This window comes from Callorhinus ursinus, unplaced genomic scaffold, assembly GCF_003265705.2.
Source record: "Callorhinus ursinus isolate GAN/ISIS: 27379988/994484 unplaced genomic scaffold, GSC_fseal_2.0 scaffold2, whole genome shotgun sequence".
NCBI classification, from domain to species: domain Eukaryota; kingdom Metazoa; phylum Chordata; class Mammalia; order Carnivora; family Otariidae; genus Callorhinus; species Callorhinus ursinus.
Window position 1 is genome coordinate 69,771,644 of NW_027397064.1, and position 22,835 is coordinate 69,794,478.

General features: G+C 35.5%; 1 protein-coding gene across 25 annotated transcripts in view; it reads left to right on the plus strand.

Moving 5' to 3' along the window:
• The window catches only part of BAZ2B (bromodomain adjacent to zinc finger domain 2B), a 311,231-nt gene extending 297,227 nt beyond the window's left edge, over positions 1 to 14,004 (plus strand). For all 25 annotated transcript variants that reach the window (XM_073883542.1, XM_025855507.2, XM_025855516.2 and 22 more), the window contains 4 exons: positions 1,657 to 1,803; positions 7,573 to 7,838; positions 8,096 to 8,239; positions 11,600 to 14,004. In XM_073883542.1, the coding sequence (XP_073739643.1) occupies positions 1,657 to 1,803; positions 7,573 to 7,838; positions 8,096 to 8,239; positions 11,600 to 11,753 (711 nt within the window). In that variant the 3' untranslated portion in view covers positions 11,754 to 14,004. The remainder of the gene's footprint in view (positions 1 to 1,656; positions 1,804 to 7,572; positions 7,839 to 8,095; positions 8,240 to 11,599) is intronic.
• Positions 14,005 to 22,835: the final 8,831 nt, after the last annotated feature.

The window sequence follows — 22,835 nt, forward strand, 5'->3', positions numbered from 1 at the left end:
GCAACAGCCACTGTTTTATGCTCTATATTTGCTCTAACATGTTATGAGCTATTGCTGTGACTTTTCCAAAGTGTTATGAGCTTGATACCTGCCACCCTTTTTTATTAAGTATCAGGAAAGATTTTTATTTTTAAACCATAAATGTGAGATGTCAGAGAGACTTTATAGTATTTCTAGGTATTTGTTATAAAAAATAGAATTTACTTAATGTTCATGAAACTGATTTTTAACCTTTTTTGTCATAGGGATTTAATTATTACTTTCTAAATGTTATTTCTCAATATTTTTCCAATAGAAGTTTTAAAGATATAACTTAAGTTTGGAGAAATAATACCATTAAGGTATTTAGTTATGTGGTATTTGGAAAGGTCATAAAATACTTACTGTTGGGATGGTAAACTCTGCTGCTTTTGCTCTTAGCACACATGACAATTCTAGTATTATGCATATTACATATACTTGATAGATATTTAAGCTGAATAGTGTGTATCTGCCATTTCGATAAGATTTTTAAGCTGTCATTGATGTGCATATTGAGTTATATAAGACTATTTTAGACTTTCCCAGATTAAGATTTAATGTTGTATTGAAAGTTTTAAAAATTAAGTTTGAACAGTTAAGCTGTTTTGTTTTTAAGAGTATAAATATATAACTTTCAATTTTGTATAAGTGACTTACAGTTGAAATGTTTTTATTTTTCAAAATACTGATTACAAGACATTTTCTGCTGTGACAGTATAAGCTAAATGTCAAAACACAGGGTTAGTATTGACCATTTTTTAAAGCTTTCTTGAAAGTTTTTCTTTTCTAACTTTGCTTCTTTCCCTTTGTGAAACTGGTTATACAGAATATATGTGCATGGGGGGGAAATCTCCTTACAGATTTTAAAGTTCTTAATGGTATTAGAAACTTTTTCACAGAGAAGAAATAATTTTATTTTTAGTTCTACAAAATAAGTTATGACCAATTAAATTATTTGATTTGGTTTATTGTTACCAGGTTTTGTTTTTTTTTTTCTCTTTAGAAATCATTTTGTAGGATCCATTTTCTGCACTTGTGACACATGTTTGATTTGGGTTGAATTCCAAAGTTTCTTGGTTTGGACACATTTTTTTAATCAATCTCAAAAAAGAGATGGATAATTTAACCAAAATATAGGGTCATCTTTTTACTGTTATGTATAATTTTGATACTAATAGAAGTTTCCTAATTTTGATCTTAAAAATTACTCTAACTCTTACTTATTTCTTTCTCAGGATATCATGAGGATGCTAAGATAAGCAAAAGATGAAATACATTAAAAAATTAAAACACCATGTATTAAAGCTACTCATTGCTTTATGTGCTCTAATGTCACGTTAATGATTTCATATGTTAATGTGTACATGCTTCTGAAGTGTGTGCAGGCATTCAACCTCTAGCTTTGTTCTTTGCAGTGTACCTGAAATGTGCATTTACCCCAACTGAACTGCTCACCCGTCATGTGGTCCATATCTGTGTAATGAGAGATACATAGATGTGTATGGCTACTGTATACTTGTTAGCAAGCGGAATGTTTGTTACTAATATAAATTAGGAATTATGGTGTGTTTAATATCCCAATAACTATTCTTCACAGCAGAGAGCTAATTTTAAATGATTTCTCATGTATTATAGTACTGCCAGATCTGTCGAAAGGGAGATAATGAAGAACTGCTTCTCCTTTGTGATGGCTGTGACAAAGGCTGTCACACGTACTGCCATAGGCCCAAGATTACCACTATACCAGATGGGGACTGGTTCTGTCCCGCTTGCATTGCTAAGGTGAGACTGACCTAACACTAACCCGTTCAGTTGCCAGATCAAAATGCAGAGCTGTATGGGGATTTTTTAAAGATATAATTCATAGGCCATAAAAAATCACCGTTTTAAAGTGCACAACTCAGTGGTTTTACAATATTCACAAAGTTGTACAACCATCACCACTATTTAATTCCACAACAAATTTTTCATGACCCCAACAAAGAATCTTTGTACCCATTATCAGTCACTCCCCATTCCCCATCTCCCCTTAGCCTTTGGCAACCATTATTCTACTTTCTGTCTCAATGGATTTGCCTATTCTGGTCATTACATATAAATCGAATCATATAGGGCACCTGGGTGGCTCAGTTGCTTAAGCGTCTGCCTTTGGCTCGGGTCATGATCCCAGGGTCCTGGGATCGAGTCCCACATCGGGCTCCCTGCTCCACGGGAAGCCTGCTTTTCCTTCTCCCACTCCCCCTGCTTGTGTTCCTGCTCTCGCTGTCTCTCTGTCAAATAAATAAATAAAATCTTTTAAAAAATAAAAAATAAAAACAATAAATCGAATCATATAATATGCTGCCTTTTGTGTCTGACTTCTTTCACTTAGCACAATATTTTCAGGGTTCATTCATGTTCTAGCATGTATGAGTACTTCCTTTTTATAGTCAAATGATATTCCGTTATTTGTTTATCCGTTCTTCAGTTGATAGACATTTGGGTTGTTTCCATATTTTGGCTATTATGAATGATGCTGCTGTGAAACATTCATATATAAGTTTTTGTATGAATAAGTGTTTTCACTCATCTTGGGTATATACCTAGGAGTTAAATTGCTAGGTCAGATGGTAATAGGCATTGTTTTTTAAGTCACTTTCTGGTCACATTTAAATTAGAAACCTGTGGACACTCATAACGGATTGATAATATGGTAATAGAATTAGGAAGTAAGAAATGTGAAAGGCTCAGCATGTGTTGAGGGCCAGAGTCTTTGTTAGGTGTTTGCTAACTCAGTCACTCCCTTCCATGTTTAATCTCTTGGCCAATAACTACCATTAATCATTACCAGTAGCTGCCATCTCTCCATGAACTAAATTCTAAACATCCATCCATTCACTGCCTCCTTTCTTTTCAGTCTACCCTCTTTCACACTCAAACTCCAACAATTCCTTGACCTCCGGTCCATTTATCCGAAGACCTTCTCGCTGTCCCTCTCCCCTCTCATGTCCTCTCTTTCTCCTAACCTTGCTTGTAATATGTCAGCACTTCATTATCATAACCATTGCATCCACCTTTATCCCCTTTGCCTCTCTCTCACTTGGGAAGACCATCATTCTGATTAATCCAACTCTTGACTTCCCTGCACCTATATTTTTATATCTGAATGTGGTTGGAGAAAACACCCAGCCCTTTAAATTCGAGGCACTAAGAAGGCCTTTAATGGTGCCTGATGATTTACCTCCAACTCTGTCTCCTCCATCCTTATTGTCAGCTGATGACCTTACTCCCATTTCCCTGTGAAAATAGAAGCCACCAGAAGAAAATATTACAAGAATTTGCCACCACATGCACCATTCTTCCTGTGTCTGTGCTCACATACTCTACCTTCTCTCCTGTTGCCGTGAACTGCTAGTGGCTCTGACATACTCAGTTCCCCAAGGTATGCCTCAGAACCAACCCCCTCTCACCTTCTTAGGAGTATGATTCCAACAGTTCTCTCTTCTCCTGCACCATCTATGTTTCCTTCTCCCCTGGGTTCTCATCAGCCCACTAACATGCTACTATTCCTTCCATCTTGAGAGAACTAAATAAACAAAAACCCTCTTCTGGGCTCACTTCTTCCTTGATTCACTTACCCCATTTCTTCCCTTCCCTTTACAGAAGAACTCATGAAAAGTTTTCTGTTCTGGTTCTGTGATTTTCCTCCTCCAAATCACTCTTGAACTCATTCCAGTCAGATTTTCACCTCCATAGCTCCTCCAAAATTGCTCTTATCATGACCACAAATAACTTACACATTCCTTAATTCAGTGATCAGTGCTTAGGCCTCATCTATCCTATTAGGTATATTTGATAGAGTGGAGCACTCCCTTTCCTTGAAACCCTGTTTCCACTTGACTTCTAGGATTCCATACTTACCTGGTTGTCTTCCTGCCTTTGCTCTTTTTTAGTCCCTTTGCTGGTTTTTCTTACCTCCCTGATCCCTAACATTGGAGCACTTTCTTAGCTTCAGGGTTATCCATAGAATGGGGTAGTACCTAATTCATAGAGGTATTTGTTTGTTTGTTTGTTTGTTTGTTTGACAGAAAGCGTGCACACACACACACGCACACACACACGCACGCGTAAGCAGGGGGAGGGGCTGAGGGAGAAAGAGAATCTTAAGCAGGCTCCCAGCTGAGCACGGAGCCTAACGTGGGACTCCATCCCACGACCCTGAGATCATGACCTGAGCTGAAATCAAGAGTTGGATGCTCAACTGACTGAGCCACCCAGGCACCCCTAATTTATAGAGATTTTTGAAGATCAAATATGGTCATGTGTCTAAGAGTTTTTATGACTTTAAAGTTCTGTTACATGTATATTAATACTTTATTATATTTGATTTCTATTATTTATTTTTATATATTTTATATATTTTTATTTTTATAATGTATTTATATTTTATAAAATAGCAGAGAGTCCCACATGGCATTATATTCACTAATAATCACTTCTAATTTTTCATTACTTGATTATTTTGTCATATCTAGTGTAATTCAGTAATAATTTTCACTGGTTGTAGATAAATTATCTTTTAGCTTCTTAACTGTCAAGTTATAGAAATTTCCTCTAATGCTTTATTAATTACTAACAAATTGGTATGCTACTTCTTGAGTTATCATCTGGTAGACTATAGGAGGTTTTGTTTTCAGTAAATTTGCTTAAGTTAGAATTTTGGCTATCTGTCATTCAAGGAGTGGACTAGGAGATGTACGATCTATGATCTAATTCAAGTGCTTCTATGTAGTGCAGATTTCTAAGCCTCTGCTCCTTGTTTTTTTAAAGGTAGTGAATTAGATGTTATGTGTCTTATAGCAATAAAAAATATTAAACATTTGATTTTGATATATAAAGATTTTTAAAGTTAATGTTTTTAAACTATCTTTCCAGTTAATTCAGTTTTTGTAAGTATTTATACTGTCTTGCTCTCAAATGGCTCTTTATGCACATACTGTATTTTTATTCTGTGTATATGTATGTACATGCCAATATATATATACATGCACTTTGTTATATTTTTGTATATTTATTAAATTTATAGATTTGTTTTATGTATATCTCATAGGATCATAGAATCAAAAAGACGTGTATATGTGTATAGATGCACACATATATATATGTAAATATACATACACATATTTATACACATCATAGACACACACACATGAGGTTTCAAACTCCAATACCAGTAAAAGTCAGGCAAATAACACAAAAGAGTTGGAACTGTGGCAAATAGGAAAGTCATGCCCCAATTTAAATATAACAGTCATTACTCAACTCCAGCCAGTTGTTGTCAGGTAGACATGTGGGCCCAATGTTCCAGGATCTACCAGTATTTCAAGATTATGGATTTTATGCATATCCTCCAAAATGTTTAGTATTGGCACAAACTCAAGACTTTTTACGAGCATTATATGAGCCAAGCAGCAACACATTCTGTGGGCTGTTTACAGCCTGTAAGCCACCAAGTCACAAACTTCTGATATATAAATATATACAAACAACAGAAATGTGCCCTTGTATGTGTAATCTGATAGGTTCTTCCTTAGACATACTGAAGTTCCTCTTTGAATTTGGGTTATAACAAGATAGAGAAAAAGGGTAGGGAGTGGGGCATCTTTGTCCCAGAACAAAGTAAATCAGGTAACAGAGTAACTAACTATATACAAGCTTGCTTTTGAAAAGTATGTTTCTGTGGGGGCGCCTGGCTGGCTCAGTCAGTGGAGCATGTGACTCTTGATCTCGGGGTTGAGTTTGAGCCCCACGGTGCATGTAGAGATTACTTAACAAATAAAGTCTTTATGAAAAAAAGTGTGGGTATGTGTACAGTATAATGAGGCAAACTGATAAACATTACTTAGTAAAGAAATGTATAAACTTCATTGTCTTTTTGAAACAAAGTTTTTTTGATTCTGTAATTTAAATTTCATGTTTTTCTACCGTAGTTATGAGTTTGTTAGAAAATGATCCCAAGTAATAATGTAGTTCACATAAAGAACTAGAAGTTTTGGCCCCTTATTCATGAAATTTTGTTCTTCTTAAGTAATCCAACTTAATTTAATCTTCATTAAATGGACTTTTTCATTATGTTAAGCATTCTCTTTCTCTTTTTTTTATGATTTGAGAGTGATAAAAGCTTAGTGTAATATGAAAACTCAGAATATCAGATATTCATGAATAAAAATTAATAAACTAAATGGAAAAGAGACTTAGTAAACATATTATTTTAGTTAGTGACAAGGGGTAGTGATTCTTTGATACGATATGGGGAAGGTATTAGATTTATATTTTGTCTTATTATTTCAGGCAATTAAAATTTCTCCTTAACTATACTTTTAGCCTCCCAATAGAGAACTAAATAATTTTAATTGCTTACGGGCAATTATTTAAAAATATTACTAGAAAAGTTCATGAAATCCTCAAAGAAATTATTATGAAGTACTCCAAAGAAATGTTTTCAGCAAATTTATTTCAAGAATACAGCCAACTTTAGATTGTGACTAGACTGGATATCTGACTCTGCATATCTCTCTTCTATGGTCTATTATATTTATTATAACTTTTAACTCTCAAAATACAGATTTTATTTCCCTGTTTTTGAATGGGGGAGGAGAGCTCATTGTTCTATCAGTGTGCTGACTGCAAGCTGTAGTTACATTGCATAAGGCTACACAGAGATTTTTTTTTTTTCCATGTAACTTTAGAGCTAGAATGACCTTACCAGTTGTGTGGCTTATCTTTCTTATTTTACAGATGAGAAGATAGGGCCTCACAGATATATTTGTATAAATTCCATAGCTAGTTACTGACAGAGCCATAGCTAGAATTCATAATCCTTTAAATATGATCTTTTATACTGTGTCTTTATTGCTTTCCTCAAAAACAGACATTGTTTTTCCTCTCTCTCTCTCTCTCTCTCTCTCTGATTTTTCACCATTGCTTTGTTCACACCTGGGAACCACAATTTAGTGGAACTCTCTTTTTATAGCAAATGCTTTTTTTCCTTTATCCAAAAATAAACAAATATATATAAATTTCCAGCAGATTTAATCACTTATAAGGGACTTTTTCTTTATTTGACACTTTGTGAGCTATTTTTCATGTTTTGGCTTAGTTTTTTAATTACGTCTTCAATTGTCTTATTAATAAGCTCTGTATTGTTTGTTATTTTCACCTTTGTTCTTAATTGTGTTCTAAAAGATAGTCCTTTTGTACCTTTAAACTCATTTGGTTAGTGACCTAGACTAAAGGAATACTGCTAAATTCTGTAGTACCAAAGATGGATTACCATGAGATCAGCATCTTCAAGTTTTAGGAGTTCTTAAGATAGATTTTCATGCTTTATTAGGTTTTAACCTTGTATTATGGGAGATCAAATTCATAGATCTCTCTTAAAAATAAAATTATCAACCTTGTAGATCAGAGATAAAATTCCTTTTGTTTGTCCTGTCAGACTTTAATAATTTAAAATAATAGGTCTGCAGATGGTTATTTTCTTATACCTCATTTACTTTTTTTTAAATTAAGGCAAGTGGTCAAACTCTAAAAATCAAAAAACTTCACGTCAAAGGAAAAAAGACTAATGAGTCAAAGAAAGGCAAGAAAGTAACTTTAACAGGGGATACTGAAGATGAAGACTCTGCATCTACAAATAGTTCACTAAAAAGAGGAAACAAAGACCTGAAAAAAAGAAAAATGGAGGAAAACACTTCTGTTAACTTATCAAAACAGGAAAGTTTTACTTCTGTTAAGAAACCTAAAAGAGATGACTCCAAAGACCTTGCTCTTTGCAGGTACTATTTCAGTTTGCATGTACAATATATTTATAACATTTCATTTTATTTGTTTAGAAATTTTCTATATCAAAGGTGACTTTTTGACAATTTATATAAATAGGAAAATGTAAAGTCTATAGTATAAATAAATATATTCATCTTTTAGAATAAATTAATTTGCATTGCTTTTACTTGAAAGATTATAAAAACTAAGTTTTTAATAAAAATTGATAATTCTAAAGCATAGATACTGATTTCAAACATTATATTTTTAGTATGATCCTTACTGAAATGGAAACTCATGAGGATGCATGGCCTTTTCTACTTCCTGTAAACTTGAAACTTGTTCCTGGTTATAAGAAAGTTATTAAGAAGCCTATGGATTTTTCCACAATTAGAGAGAAATTAAGTAGTGGACAGTAAGTAAATAATTTCAGTTCAATATTTATTGAATGCCTAATATCTGCTGGGTACTTTTCTAGTGAGGCAAAAATCTCTGCCTTTGGAGAGAGGGCGCGCGCGCGCGCGCGCGTGTTTGTGTGTGTGTGTCTGTGTGTGTTTGTGTGTTTGGTTACGGTAGTACGGTATGGAAGACAAGTCCATTAAAATTGTTTAAACAATTAAAAAGCAGTGTGATAAAGCTGCCTTTGACATTGGAAGGCCAACCAAACCCAGCCTGAGAGGTAAAGAAAAATAACAGGGAAGCCTCCCAAAGTAAGTAAATAACATAAGGTGGAGCTTATATTGTACATCAGTGGAATATTGATAATATCTCATGTGGATTTAACAAAAATTGACTGTAATATTTTCAGATCATTACAATGTAGAGATAAAAGCTCACTGGAAATTTTAAATTAAATTAAATTAAAACTTAATTTTTTAAATATTAAAAGTTTTATTATGGGTTGTGGGAGAATACTAAGAATGTATTTATTAAATGTGGGAGAAAACTATTATTTGCTCCTCTCTACCATATTCTCTTTGTGATCCTACCTAAAGAATAAAGTGACTTCCTGGCCACAGTTAATATTTGTTAGACCACCTCAAACTCCTACCAGAGTAGCAGCTGTTAATGGAATTTACTTGGTTCTAAACAGTGGCCCATTTTGGAGCCCCCAAAATGAGGCTGTTCACTTACAAAATAAGCCTACACAAAAGCATTCCACATGTGAATGGCCAGGAGCTGTGAGCTATATGTGTTCTCTTCTTCATTCTCCCCAGCTCCTCTTATTCCTTATTACTGGTTTAGCCTGATGGATCTTGTGACCATAACTTTAGGCAAAGTCACAAAAAATATGGAGAAAGAAGGAACTTTACATTGAAAGAATATCTTTAAAGTAGATTTTAATTACATTATTATTGTTGTTGTTATGATTACCATTATAAAGCAGTATGTTATTCAGTTCCTCCTGAATGTTCTTCTGGTGAAAATCACTGTGCTCCATAATTTACATTCAATTTACAAGAGTTGAGTAGAACTTAACTCATAATGATCAGTGTCCTTCTCACATGTTTCAAAAGATTGTCTGTTTTGTTTTATTTTTTTAAAACTTACGGAAGGGACCTGCCCAAATTCAGAAAACATTTAAAACCATTAAAACTATTGGTTCTAATGTGAACCAAAAAGCAGTAGCTCCTGTCTAGATATGAACTAGTTCTTTTGCTTTTTCTATCAAAATAATCAGATGTTTAGGTGGGTAGCATAATGGACTTAAAATCAACATGGCCAGGACAAAGACTTACACAGAAAGGCTTTACATGTGTCTCCAGTTCCTGTATAGAAGATGAATCTAAACCTCAGTGTGTTGTGATGAGCACTGGGTGTTATACCCAACTAATGAATCATTGAACACTACATCAAAAACTAATGATATACTATAATGTGGCTAACTGAACATAAAATAAAACAAACAAACCTCAAAATCCCCAAAATGAACACTAACACAGAACTTAGACATTACCAAACATTGGTGTTCCCTTTTGAGATTGAGTCCTGGTGAATGGAGGAAGTCACTGCAGAGGCAAGCAGAAAGAGGGAAGCAGTTCTATATAATCTTGTTTGTGATGCCAGTTCTGTGGGAAGCAAAATTTAGTAAGTTCAAGCTCCTCTAACTTCAAGTTGTTTGATTAAACCCAAACTAATAAATTGGAACCAAAACTCATAAACAGTATTTCAAATGTTTAAACTAGAAATTTATCAAAAAGAGGGGAGGAAGTACTTGCTTTAATGAATCTTTCTGGGTTCCATCAACTGTGGGAATAGTATTTGTCTCACCTAGAATTCTGTCCTGGATTTTAGTCTCCCCAGCATTAATCATTAACCTTTTCTTATAGTAAGGAACAGTCTCAAGAGATAAATATTTCTCAAAGTAACTTTTAAGTATTTTATAAAAATTATTCCCACACATGCTGTATGATTCCATTTACATCAAACTTTCAGAATAGGCAAATCCATAGAGAAAGACCAGTTAGTGGTTGCCAGGGACGGGTTCGGGAAGAATGGGAAGCAACTGCTTAATGGATACAGGGTTTCCTTTTGGGGCAACGGCAGTGTTTTGCAAGTAGATAGAGGTGGTAATAGTAAATGTTGGGAATGCACTAAATGCCACTGAATTATCCACCTTAAAATGGGTAACTTTATGTTATGCGAATTTCCCCTCATTAGAAAATAATAATAATTCCCAGAAGAACAGGAAAATGGGTGAGGTTACATCAGGTCTGACTTAATTTTGTGAGTTCATTACAGATAGAGAAATGTTATTTTATTATTGCACATAGCAGAGGGAAGTGAGAAGGTGTGGAAGACTATACAAGGTATCCCATCAAAAAAATAATTCCGCTTTTACCAGGTCTCAGAGCTTCAGTGTGTACTTCAAGAGTATTTCTAATATGTAAATTATTTTAGTACTTAGCTTACCATAAGCTAGAATTAATTTAAATTTAAATTTCCAAAAGCTCTCTTTCAAAATGTATTGCTTTGGCTTGGGTTGGCTTGAAACAAACCACTCCTTTCTTACCAGTGAGTTGAGGTAGATTCATTCACCTTTCTGTTCCCTTTGCCATGTTTCTACAGAGAAAGATGATAGGGCTTATCCCACTAAAAAAGCACTGAAGCCACAGTGCTTCTTATGGAAAAGCAGGTCTTCATGATGTTATCTCTGATAAAGGGATAGCACATTTTTTTAAATTTTTTGCCTGTTTTGGATTATCATACTCTAGTGCTTGAGCAAAAGAACACATCCGAAGAGAAAAGAACAGAAATGGGAAGGGGGGAAGATTTAACACAAAGCAGTATATCCTGGGATGTATATAAAAGCTACAGGGCAAGTGTAATGTTCATAGTGCACAGGATGCGTTTCCATTATTTCTACTGCAACTAAATAGTTTTGAATGTGGATGATAGGGTACCACAACTGGTCAGAGGAACTAATAAACCAGTTAAGTGGGCTGAGTCCTGGGACAGCACACTATGCACAGGTCAAACAGGAAATTGGATGTGGACAAATTGCTAGTTAGTTGAACTGTATCTTGATCCTCAGAGAAATGTGGTTTTTTTCCATTTAATCTTTTTAAATCCTACATGGTTCAGAACACATGCAATTTTTTAAATGTTCATCTATAAGAGAGTATAATATGTTCTATATCCGTTTAAATGTAGTTATCCTAATCTTTTTTCTTTCAGTTTTACTTTTTCATTTTACCTTTTATTACCTCTTCATTTGTTTATAAAACAAAGCCACCCTATAAAAACAACCTCTAAATCATGTGTTTTCTTTCAGATATCCAAACCTTGAAACCTTTGCTGTAGATGTCAGGCTTGTTTTTGACAACTGTGAAACATTTAATGAAGATGATTCTGATATAGGCAGAGCTGGCCACAGTATGAGGAAGTATTTTGAAAAAAAGTGGACAGATATTTTCAAAGTGAGCTGAAGTTATAATAATCTTTTTTTTTCCTTTTAAACAAGGACAAATGAGACCAGCAGTGTGAACTGTATTTACATAAATGTGCAAGGCACATACATAATGACTTTTTTTCCTTAAAATAAGTATCACAAAAAAAAAAGTATCAGAAGAATGATACCATTTTTAAAGGCTTCACTCCTACAACAACCAAGGCCCTCGGTTATTGGTTTGTGTGATTTATCAGCTAATTTAGGTAGAACAGGGAAGCACACCCAAAGAATTTTCAAAGGAAAGGGTGTTATAGTGCAATAGCAATTAAAATGTATCAAATCGCACTGAATATTCAACACCAGAGCTCTAATGTGGGAAATGGTTCTCCTTTCCCTCTCAATAAATATCTATTTTTCATTTTTTTACTTTGTAGTTTATTTTTTAGTGAATGTATTTAATTTTATGAATTATTTATGATTAAACCACATCCAGAATCTTCGTTTTCTGTGAAAAGGAAGAACTAGAAAATTGCTTTAAATCTTGAAAATACAACAAGGAATGTTTTAAAATATAAAACAAAGCCAAGTTAAACTGTTTACACTGATGTGCTATAAAAGCACCAAAAATAAACTTTACTGTAGAGTTACAAGTACATTTATATATATATACATATATATATATATATATGTTGCTGCATCACTTGTGTAGTTAAATTGTATTTCAAGACGGTGAAGAAAAATTGACATGTATATACTGTTCATTATTGTTTATATTAAGTCTTGTTTTAAATATGTATTATGTGTATATATTGTTTGGAGACATTATTGTTTATGCCTTAGAAGGACTGTAGCATTTTATTTTAGTCTGAAGGTAATTCTAGCTCTACAGCTTGTACAGTAATTATCCTCTACCAACACTGTGGCGTCTCCTTGATCTTGGTAGTGCCTGCCTTTGAAACAGGGTGTAGGGGATATTAGTTTTCCATTTTTCTATTTTGTTATATAATTTTAAGCCACCAGGGCCTAAATTAAAGTATAATCATTTGTATCCATGTGGAATAAAATTGTGACAATTTCCTACACACACAGTATTTTTTCATAGAAACATTTCCTTCCCATTTGCCTTGCCTCAGAAATAAATTTAAAAGACATTTGTAACCACTGTGTTTTATCTACTGTGTGTTGTGGTGGCCTGTTGGAGGCAAATAGATCAGAATTTTTTTTGTACCTATGTAAGAGTACTTGAAGTTTTATTTAAAATCAAATGTTGTGGAAAAGGTAGCATTCTTTTTTTTAGGAGTGTTATTTTTCACTACTATGTGTGGCACGGATACAATAAAAGACTTTTACAAACTAGTTTTTTAGTTTTTATTAATGAGCCTGAATATATATTCTTTTCAAAAAGATAGTTAATTTCAATTTGATTTTTACAAAATTCTAAAGGAGGAACGGCAGACTGTGTAGTTCAACGAACATTGGGCTGGGTGGAGGAGGGTGGTTTTAAGTCAAGTGTTGTGCCTTTCATTAGCGCCTGAGGCTCTTTGGACCACATTTTGTTGTTGTTTTCACATTTTCAATATGAAAATATTAGAATACATTTTAAAAGTCTTGTTCTGATACAAGAAATGTCTCTATTGGTAGACATGTAACCAATTGTCAGTAGTCAACAAGAAAAATTGATCATATAAATTAGTCTAATAAGTCATGAGCTACAAATTCAAGCATTCATGAAATAGGATTTGATGCCTTGCTGGGCTCTGAGGAATCATTGGTGAACAAGACAGACACAGGCCCTTCGTGCAGCTTATAGACTAGTGGAGAAGTGGTCCTTAGATGATGTCCTTAGAGAATGGCTTTTTAATAGTGAAGAGAGAATAGAAAAGTTTTGAAGAAAATGTTCCTAACTTTAAAATGCTTCGAAGCCACCAAGTATTTTCCAAAATTTCTAGATTGTTTGTAGAGACTGATATGAAAATCAGCTGTTATTATGTAAATATGTCAATTTCTGTTAACCAAATATTGCACTTATGCCTCAAGGGGCTTGTGCATAATCAAAAAGACCATGTGAAGAAAAGAACAAGGTGGTGCTGTGAATAAAGTGTCTGGGTTTTTGTGTTTATAGATATACCGGATGCTCCATGGGGAGTCTCCTTCATGGGGGTATTGTGCCTTAGGGATGATACATGCTTACATTAATTTATATTAGATGGTATATAAGCAGCTTGATAATAATATGTCTGGTGTCTGAGGAGTTCATAAATGAGAAATAAAATACTTAAACACACAAAGCACAATTTTTGAAGAGTGATAATTTTCTTTTAAAAATAAATAAGATATCTCTGAAAAAAGGAAAGCTTGGTCAATATGGGCCCCTTTAGACCAGCGTCTTCATTGTTACTCAACAGGGGTAGCTGTTCAAGATGTGGGCATGATCAGAAAAGGGCAACTGATCTAGGTAACAATTGTTACTATACATTTGTGAATCATTTTTTATGTGAATGCATCTTGCAATCACAGTGCCCTGAGTTGGGTATATCTTCAATAAACCAGTATCACTGTTCTCTTCAAATATAAGAAGTTTTCCTAACCCTCTGCTGTCACACAATTACAAGTAAACACAACATACTTAAGATAAACTGGGCTTTAAAAAAAAAAATAAACTAGGCTTTAACCTGAACCTTCTCCATTTTAGTTTCAATTGCTCTGTAAATTATAAAACACTAGCTTGCCCTCCTGATTAGAGTTAGGTTATCACTCAAGTAGTAACCAACCAGAATAACCAAACAGTGCACTACTATTAAACACAAAAAATAATCATCAGTTTGAAACAGTATGTAGAGAGTAATTTAATATTTATTTAATTGATAACCGTAGTGAAAATTAAGTGAAAAGTTATCTATGGGTATACCTTGAACTCATAAGAACTAACTTACATAAATGCAAGGTGATCCCTTTTTCTTGTTTCAACCCCAAAATGAAATTTGGTAAAAGTACTAATTTTAAGTTATGAAGGCTCTAACCTGTCCTTAGTACCTTATGTACCCCTTTTGTGCTCCTTCTCTTTTCTATACCTCCATCCTCATCGCCTTTGAAGAAATTTAAAATCCTCTTCATTTAGCCTCCCAGTAAAAACATCCTCAAGGAAATCTGGTATCAATCATTTACTCCTGTAAATTTTTTTTTTGTAGGCTACCTCTCTCAAGGTTATTTGTATCTTAAATACCTCCATTTGAGTAATGAAAGAAGTTTGTGTTCTGTTAAAAGAATTTCATTCCAATAAGGGGACAAAGGAGGTATTTTTAAGAGAATCAAAATTTTCCTTCCACAGGAATATGACTCATAAAAGAACACAGCACTGGGGAACTAGTAGAACCTTATCTCCTGGGAAATTTGCCCCAGTGAGATCTCTTAACCTGCGTGGGCTATACTACTACTCGACCTGAAAGAGAAAAAAAAATATTTTTTAAGCCTCAGCCAAATAAAATTGGGGTAACTCCTCTCCTCAAGTCATGTCACATTCTTCACATTATTCTTGTAAAGCCCTTCTTTTGTTTTTTTACTTCTTCACTCAGCAACTCTTCAATTTCCCTCCCCCCACATACAAATATTTTTAATATATCTTTCCAGTTAACCTTTTATATATTTAGCAACATGTGTATCTTTACAAATAGCGTGAAAAATGGTGTTTTTTTTTAACTTTGTCGTTGCATTATGCTATAAATTTTTCTTTTGAGTTGAAAAAAATAATATGTAAATCTGGTTCATTACTTTTGTTTGCTGCGAGGTATTACATCACAGGCACATACCACATTTTACTTTCAAATTTCTCTTAAGAATGAAAACCTAAGGGGCACCTGGGTGGCTCAGTCAGTTAAGCATTTGACTTTTTTTTTTTTAGACAAACAGTAAGAGACTTTTTTTTAAGATTTTATTTATTTGACAGAGAAAGACACAGCGAGAGAGGGAACACGAGCAGGGGGAATGGGAGAGGGAGAAGCAGGCTTCCCGCGGAGCAGGGAGCCCGATGCGGGGCCCGATGCGGGGCCGATCCCAGGACCCTGGGATCAGGGCCTGAGCCGAAGGCAGACGCTTAACAACTTGAGCCACCCAAGCGCCTCAAGCATTTGACTCTCGATTTTGGCTAAGGTCATGATCTCAGGGTCCTGGGATCAGGCCTCAGGTCAGGCTCTGCGCTCAGCAGGGCGGCTCCTTGGGAATTCTCTTCCTCTCCCTGTGCCCCTCCCCCCTGCTCACTCCTGCTCACTCACTCTCAAATGAATAAATAAACCTTAAAAAAAAAAAAACAAAAATCTAAGTTGCTTGCAATTTCTCGTCATTGCAAATAATACTGCAGTGAATGTTGTCATACATATCCAAGATGTTTCCAAATGGTCTTTGTTTTCTGGTATGTGTGCCCTTGTATAATCCTTTTACACATTGTATCAGGGTTAGCCTGTGTGACCAACATAATATGGCAGAGTGATAGCCTATGAATTCCCAGATTAGGTCATAAAATACATTTCTGCTTCCACCTTGTTTTCTTGGATCATTTGCTCTGGGTAAACCCAATTATGTTATGAGGACACTAGCAGCCCTCTGGAACGGCCAATAGCTGGCACCAACTTGTAAACCACATGACTGCAGCATCTTAGAAGTGGATCCTACAGCCCAAGTTAAACATTCAGTCATCCAGTTGACTGGAGCCCCAGCCACATCTGGACTACAATTTCATGAAAGATCTTGAGCCAAAACTACCCAGCTAAGCCACTCCTGAGCTGTTTTGTTTTTCATTTTTTTTAATTGAAGGATAGTTGACATATTAGTGTCAAGTGCACATCATAGTGATTTGCCATTTTTATACAGTATGAAATGATTTGCACGATAAATGTAGCTGCTATCTGCTACCATACAAAGTTATTACAATATTATTGACTATATTCCCTATGCTGTACACTACATCCCCATGACTTTATTTTATAACTGGAAGTAGTACCTCTTGATCCCCTTCACTTATTTCAGCCCCCCCAACCCCTCTCTCCTCTGGTTACTGTATCTATGAATCTGTTTCTCTTTTGTTTTTTTTCCACATAAAAGTGAAATCATACAGTATTTGTCTCTGCCTGACTTCTCTTACCATAATACTTTCTAATGTCACAAATGGCAAGATTTCATTCTTTTTTATGGCTAAGTAATATTTGTGTGTATGTGTATACAACACCTTATCTTCTTTATCCATTCATCTGTTGACGGACATTTAGGTTGCTTCCATATCTTGGCTATTGTTACAGTGAACATAGGGGTGCATATATCTTTTCAAGTTGGTGTTTTTGTTTTCTTCAGATAAGTACCCAGCAGTGGAATTGCTGGATCATGTGGTGGGTTTTAGTTTTTTGAGGAACCTCCATACTGCTTTCCATAGTGGCTGCACCAGTTTATATTCCCAACAGTATACAAGGGTTCCCTTTTCTCCACATCCTAGCCAATACTTGTTATTTTGTCTAATAGCCAATCTAACCACTGCCAGGTAATATCTCACTGTTACTTTGATTTGCATTTCCCTGATGATAAGTGATGTTGAACACCTTTTCACGTAGCTTTCACATTGGCCATCTGTAATGTCTTCTTTGGGAAAATGTCTATTCAAATCCTCTCCCTGTTTTTAATTTTTTTTAATAGTACGTTGTGTGAATTCTTCATATATTTTGGATATTAACCCCTTTCTGGATGTATGACTTGCAGATATCTTCTCCCATGCAGTAGGTTGCCTTTTTGTTTTGTTAGTGATTTCCTTCACTATGCAAAAGTTTTTTATTTGATGGAATCCCATGTGTTTATTTTAGCTTTTGTTGCCCTTGCCTGAGGAGACTGGTCCAATAAAATATTGCTAAGATTGATGTCAAAGAGCTTACTATGTTTTCTTCTAGGAGTTTTATGGTTTCAGGTCTTCTATTCAAGTCTTTAATCCATTTTGAATTTATTTTTGTATGTGGCATAAGATAATGGTCCACTTTCATTCTTTTGCATGTAGTTGTCTAGTTTTCCCAACCCATGTATTGAAGAGACTGTCTTTTCCCCATTGTGTATTCTTGCCTCCTTGGTCATAGATTAATTGACCATATATGCATGGGTTTATTTTTGGGTCCTCTAGTCAATTACACTGATCTGTTTTTGTGCCAGTACTATACTATTTTGATTACCATCACTTTGGATTATACTTTGAAATCCAGAAACGTGATGATGCCTTCAGCTCTGTTCTTCTCGCTCAAGATTTTGCTTTGACTATTCCAGGTCCTGGTGCTTCCAAACACATTTTAAGATTGTTTGTTCTATTTCTGTGAAAAATGCCATTGGTATTTTGACAAGGACTGACTGAATCTGTAGATTGCTTTGGATACTATGGACGTTTTAACAATATTAATTCTTCCAATCCATGATCACGGAATATCTTTGCATTTATTTGTGTCTTTCATCAGTACTTATAGTATTTGGTTTCCAGGTCTTTCACCTTTGTCAAATTTATTCCTAGGTATTTTATTATTTTTGATGCAATTGTAAATGGGATTATTTTTTTCATTTTTGTTTGATAGCTCGTTATTAGTGTATAGCAATGGAACTGCTTTCTATATGTTACTGAATTATTGACTCACAGAAACTATGAGATAATAAATGTTGTTTTAAGTCACTCAGTTTTGAGTAATTTGTTACACAGCAATAGAAAACAGACTGTGTGTGATAAGAGTTTCTCTAGGATGTACACAGGTTAGGTATTTGCACACGTTCCATGCTATTACCATAATGCTCTTCAGATGATTGCACCAGTCTACACACCTACCAGCAGTGAAAGAGGATTCTTCTTCCCTACCTCCCAATGAGTGTTCAATATTTGCTTGTATTATTTTTCACTAACAATTTATTATAGATTTTGAATTTGAATACCATGTTTTGAAAAGTATCAAGCAATTTACTCATATTAGCAGCTTCAATGTGCATGTTTGCAGGTTTTTTGTTTTTTGTTTTTGTTTTTTTATGTAAGTATCATTTCTAACCCTATCTGCTTTCTAGGGACTGTAAGAACGGCACCAAGTTTTACCCTCAGCCAGTGATATTCAGGAGATGAAACATTTGCCTTAGCTGTAGTTAGTTGGGAAAGCTGATATTGCTATAAAAAAGCTCAGGTATATGCAGGTGAATAGAAAATATTGATTATGAATCAATTATTGAATCAAATCAAATTATTGAATATGAAAATATTTATATGCATAAATTGCATAGATTTATGAGTTACTATAGCAAAAGTAGTGCTTGGAAGTGTAGTGGGTAAGGAGTTAGCTAAATACAGGGTGGGAGGAAAAGCTAATTTGGATCCTCTGGACCTTCACTGGAAGAGAATTTTGCACCTTCACATTTAAATCAAGGGGAAAGGCAGGAGCACCTGGGTGGCTCAGTCAGTTAAGTGACCGACTCTTGATTTCAGCTCAGGTCATGATCTCACTGTCAAGAGATTGAGCCCTGAGTAGGGCTCTGCACTCAGCTGGGAGTCTGCTTGAGATTCTCTCTCCCTCTCCCTCTGCCTCCCCCACTCTCTCTCTAATAAATAGATAAATCTTGGAAAAAAATAAATCAAGGGAGAGGTAGTAGCAAAATTAATATCTGAGATCTGTTTATAGTTTCTCTACCTTGACCATACATGTGAAAATCATTTGGGTTGTTGTCATTGGATGACTAAAAGCATTGTGAGGTATAAGTTGTATGTAGTTCATTCTTGAACTTTTTTTTTTTATTAGAAAGAGAGAGAGAGTGTGTGCATGCTCAAGCTAGCAGGGAGAAGGGGCAGAGGGAGAGAGAATCCTTAAGCAGATTGCTTGCTGAGCAAGGAGCCTGATGTAAGGCTCAATCCCAGGACAGTGAGATCATGACCTGATATGAAATCAAGCGACAGCCTCTTAAGACTGAGCCACGCAGGTGCCCCCATTCTTGAACTTTAAAAAAATTAATTTTTTAATTAAAATATGTTAAAGTATCAAGCTCAATTTCTAAGGGTATTCTTATTCTCCCTGAACAGACTCCTTACCATCTCCTTTAATAAAAAAAACAGCCCTAATAATCATGGTGGTGGATATCAAAGAATATGGTGAATCTTGAGGGAGAATTCAGTAGTGAATGATAGAGACCTAAGTCTTAGAGCCAATTGAGACTATATCTTGGGTTCTGAAGTGAAAGGAAAGCTCAGTGAGTTCATTAGATCACCAAAGGATAGTGAGGCATTTACACAACACGGATTTGTATGGAGACAGTATAATGCTTTGAGAGGCTATCTACTTATTCCAATGATTCCTCCATTTCTCAAAATATGTTTACAACTCCTTTTAAAATACTGCTTTCAGCACTGGTAATTTTCTGAATCTTTTCATTATAGCAAATCTCAATTCTTTTTAATATAGGAGTGACTTTTTAAAAACATTCTGTTCAGCCACCAAAAACTATCATGGGAGGGTGCCTTGGTGGCTCAATGGGTTAAGTGTCCAACTCTTGGTTTTAGTTCAGGTCATGATGTCAGGGTCATGGCTCATGGGGGAGTCTGCTTCTCTCCCTCTCCCCCTCCTCCCACTTGCCCTCGCATGTGTGTATACACTCTCCCTTTCTCTCAAATAAATGGATAAATCTTTAAAAAGAAACTATCATGTAGATCTATGTTCATGTTGGTAAATTAAGTGAAAAAACTGGTTACACTATAGAATGTATAGTAATTCTGTTAAAATATATTTAATGAACTTAGTATGGGGAGAATTCTGAAGGGATGTATAAAAATGTTCACAGTGTTTTCTTCTTTGGTAGAATCTGGGAAGATGACATCTTTGTCATCTTCCTTATCCATATATCATATCTTTGCAACAAATGTGCATTATTTTTATTTTAACATTAAAAAGACCCAACCAGGGGCACCTGGGTGGCTCAGTTGGCTAAGTGTCTGCCTGTGCTCTCTCTCTCTCAAATAAATAAAATCTTAAAAAAACAAACAAACAAACAAGTATGGTAAATTTAGCTGGTAAATATAACTGGTGAATAAACTAAATAATACTGTTTAAGGATTAAAGATTGAGGCATAACATAATTGAGATGTGGCTTACTTTCACATCTATTCTCTTAAATAGCTTTCTGTTGTATAGATATTTTCCATGTGGAATACTTTAACTGTATGTAGTAGCTGTCTTGTCTCCTTATTTCCTTCTGTTCACTCTTGTATATGTTGGTTCAGGGGAAATTGGGCCCTTTTCTAGCTCCAGGAGGGTGAATCTTAATTAATGGCAATTCCATTCCTCTTGAAAGTCATTGCTTAACAAATGGGCATGTGATACAGTTCTGGGCAGTGGCGCATGAGAGAAAGACTGCTGGGGGACTTCAGAAGAACTGTCCAGAGGAGAACTGTCCAAAGGGACATCAGTGTCTGTCATACATTCTTATGTAATTAAAAAAAACCATGAATCTTGGGTGTCTGGGTGGCTCAGTTGGTTAAGCATCTGCCTTCAGCTCAGGTCATGATACCGGGGTCGTGGGATTGAGCCCCACTTCTGGCTTCCTGCTCTGAGGGGAGTCTGCTTCTCCCTCTCCTGGTGGTCCTCTCCCTGGCTCGTGTGCTTTCACACTCTATTGCTCTTTCAAATGAATAAAAATCTTTTTAAAAAGTAAAATGGTTTTCTATATTCCTTAAGTAGCACTATTACAAAGAACAATTGATGGGACTCCTGGGTGGCTCAGTCCCTTAAGCGTCTGCCTTCAGCTCAGTCATGATCCCAGGGTCCTGGGATGAGTCCCACATCGGGCTCCTTGCTTGGCGGGGAGCCTGCTTCCTCTGCCTGCTGCTCCCCCTGCTTATGCTCTCGGTCTCTCTCTCTCTCTGACAAAATCTTTAAAAAAAAAAGAATAATTGGAAATTAAAGATAAAATAGGATTAATTATTGACCACAGTTACATAAAACAAAGTGCGTAAAATACAAATCTTTAAGATTCTAAGTTAAAGTTCAACAATTTTGACACTCTATCTGTTCTGTAAAATAAGATAACCACTTCACTTATGTGATCAAAGATCTCTACAAATTCTTAAAATGTTTCTCTAGTATATTGGCCAGATATTTTAGTTAACATCTCATAAATTGCAAATTCATTAGACTAGAGACCAGCTACAAGAAGGCTTCCCTCTCTGAACTTGGCTTTCCCTAAAACTAACCATATCGGCCTCGAGGTCTCTGTGCTGAACGACTGGCATGTGTAGGCAGGAGTTTCTTTTACATAGTTTAAAGAATATTATAACCAACTTGCTCATCAAATTAGTGAAGATTAAATAAATATTCAGTCTGTCAAGAATGTGGAGAGACAGGCACAACTATATGTTGCTGAGCGCTGTACATTGTCTCCCTGTGTCTTACTTATTTCATAACTGGAAGTTGTAGCTTTTAATCCCCTTCCAATATTTTGCCCATCCCCCACCTCTGGCAACCACCTGCTTGTTCTCTGTACCTGTGAGTTGGTTTCTGTCCAATGAACAGGGCCCTGGGATTCAGGGGCGAGCGGACTGCCCTGAAGAGATGTGGGAAACAGCAGGTTGTAGTGAAGATAGAGCTAGCCTAAACAGATTAAGGATTAAAGATTGAGGCATAACATAATTGAGATGTGGCTTACTTTCACATCTATTCTCTTAAATTAAATAGCTTTCTATTGTATAGATATTTTCCGTGTGGAATACTTTAACTGTATGTAGTAGCTGTCTTGTCTTAATCCTTCCGCTGAGGATAGAGCTAGCCTAAACAGAAAAGAGCAATCACGGAGGTCAGAGGAGAACAGAATACAGGGGAGAAATACCGGAGAGGAAGGAGATTCAAAAACCCTGAGCGGCAATAACCAGACAGTTGATACAATGCCACCTTTAAAACCATATTTCAGGCACTCGTTAATCCCTGGGACTTCAGCTTCCCCAACTGGGAAAACACTGCAAATAAAGATTCTTCCCAAAACTGAAGTCAGGCTGATCTAGGGCCAAAATTAAGAGACGACCGCAGCCGTGGTGCGGGAGACCACGCATGCGCGCTGGCGCGGGGCGTGTTTGGGGGCGGGGCCTGTTCCC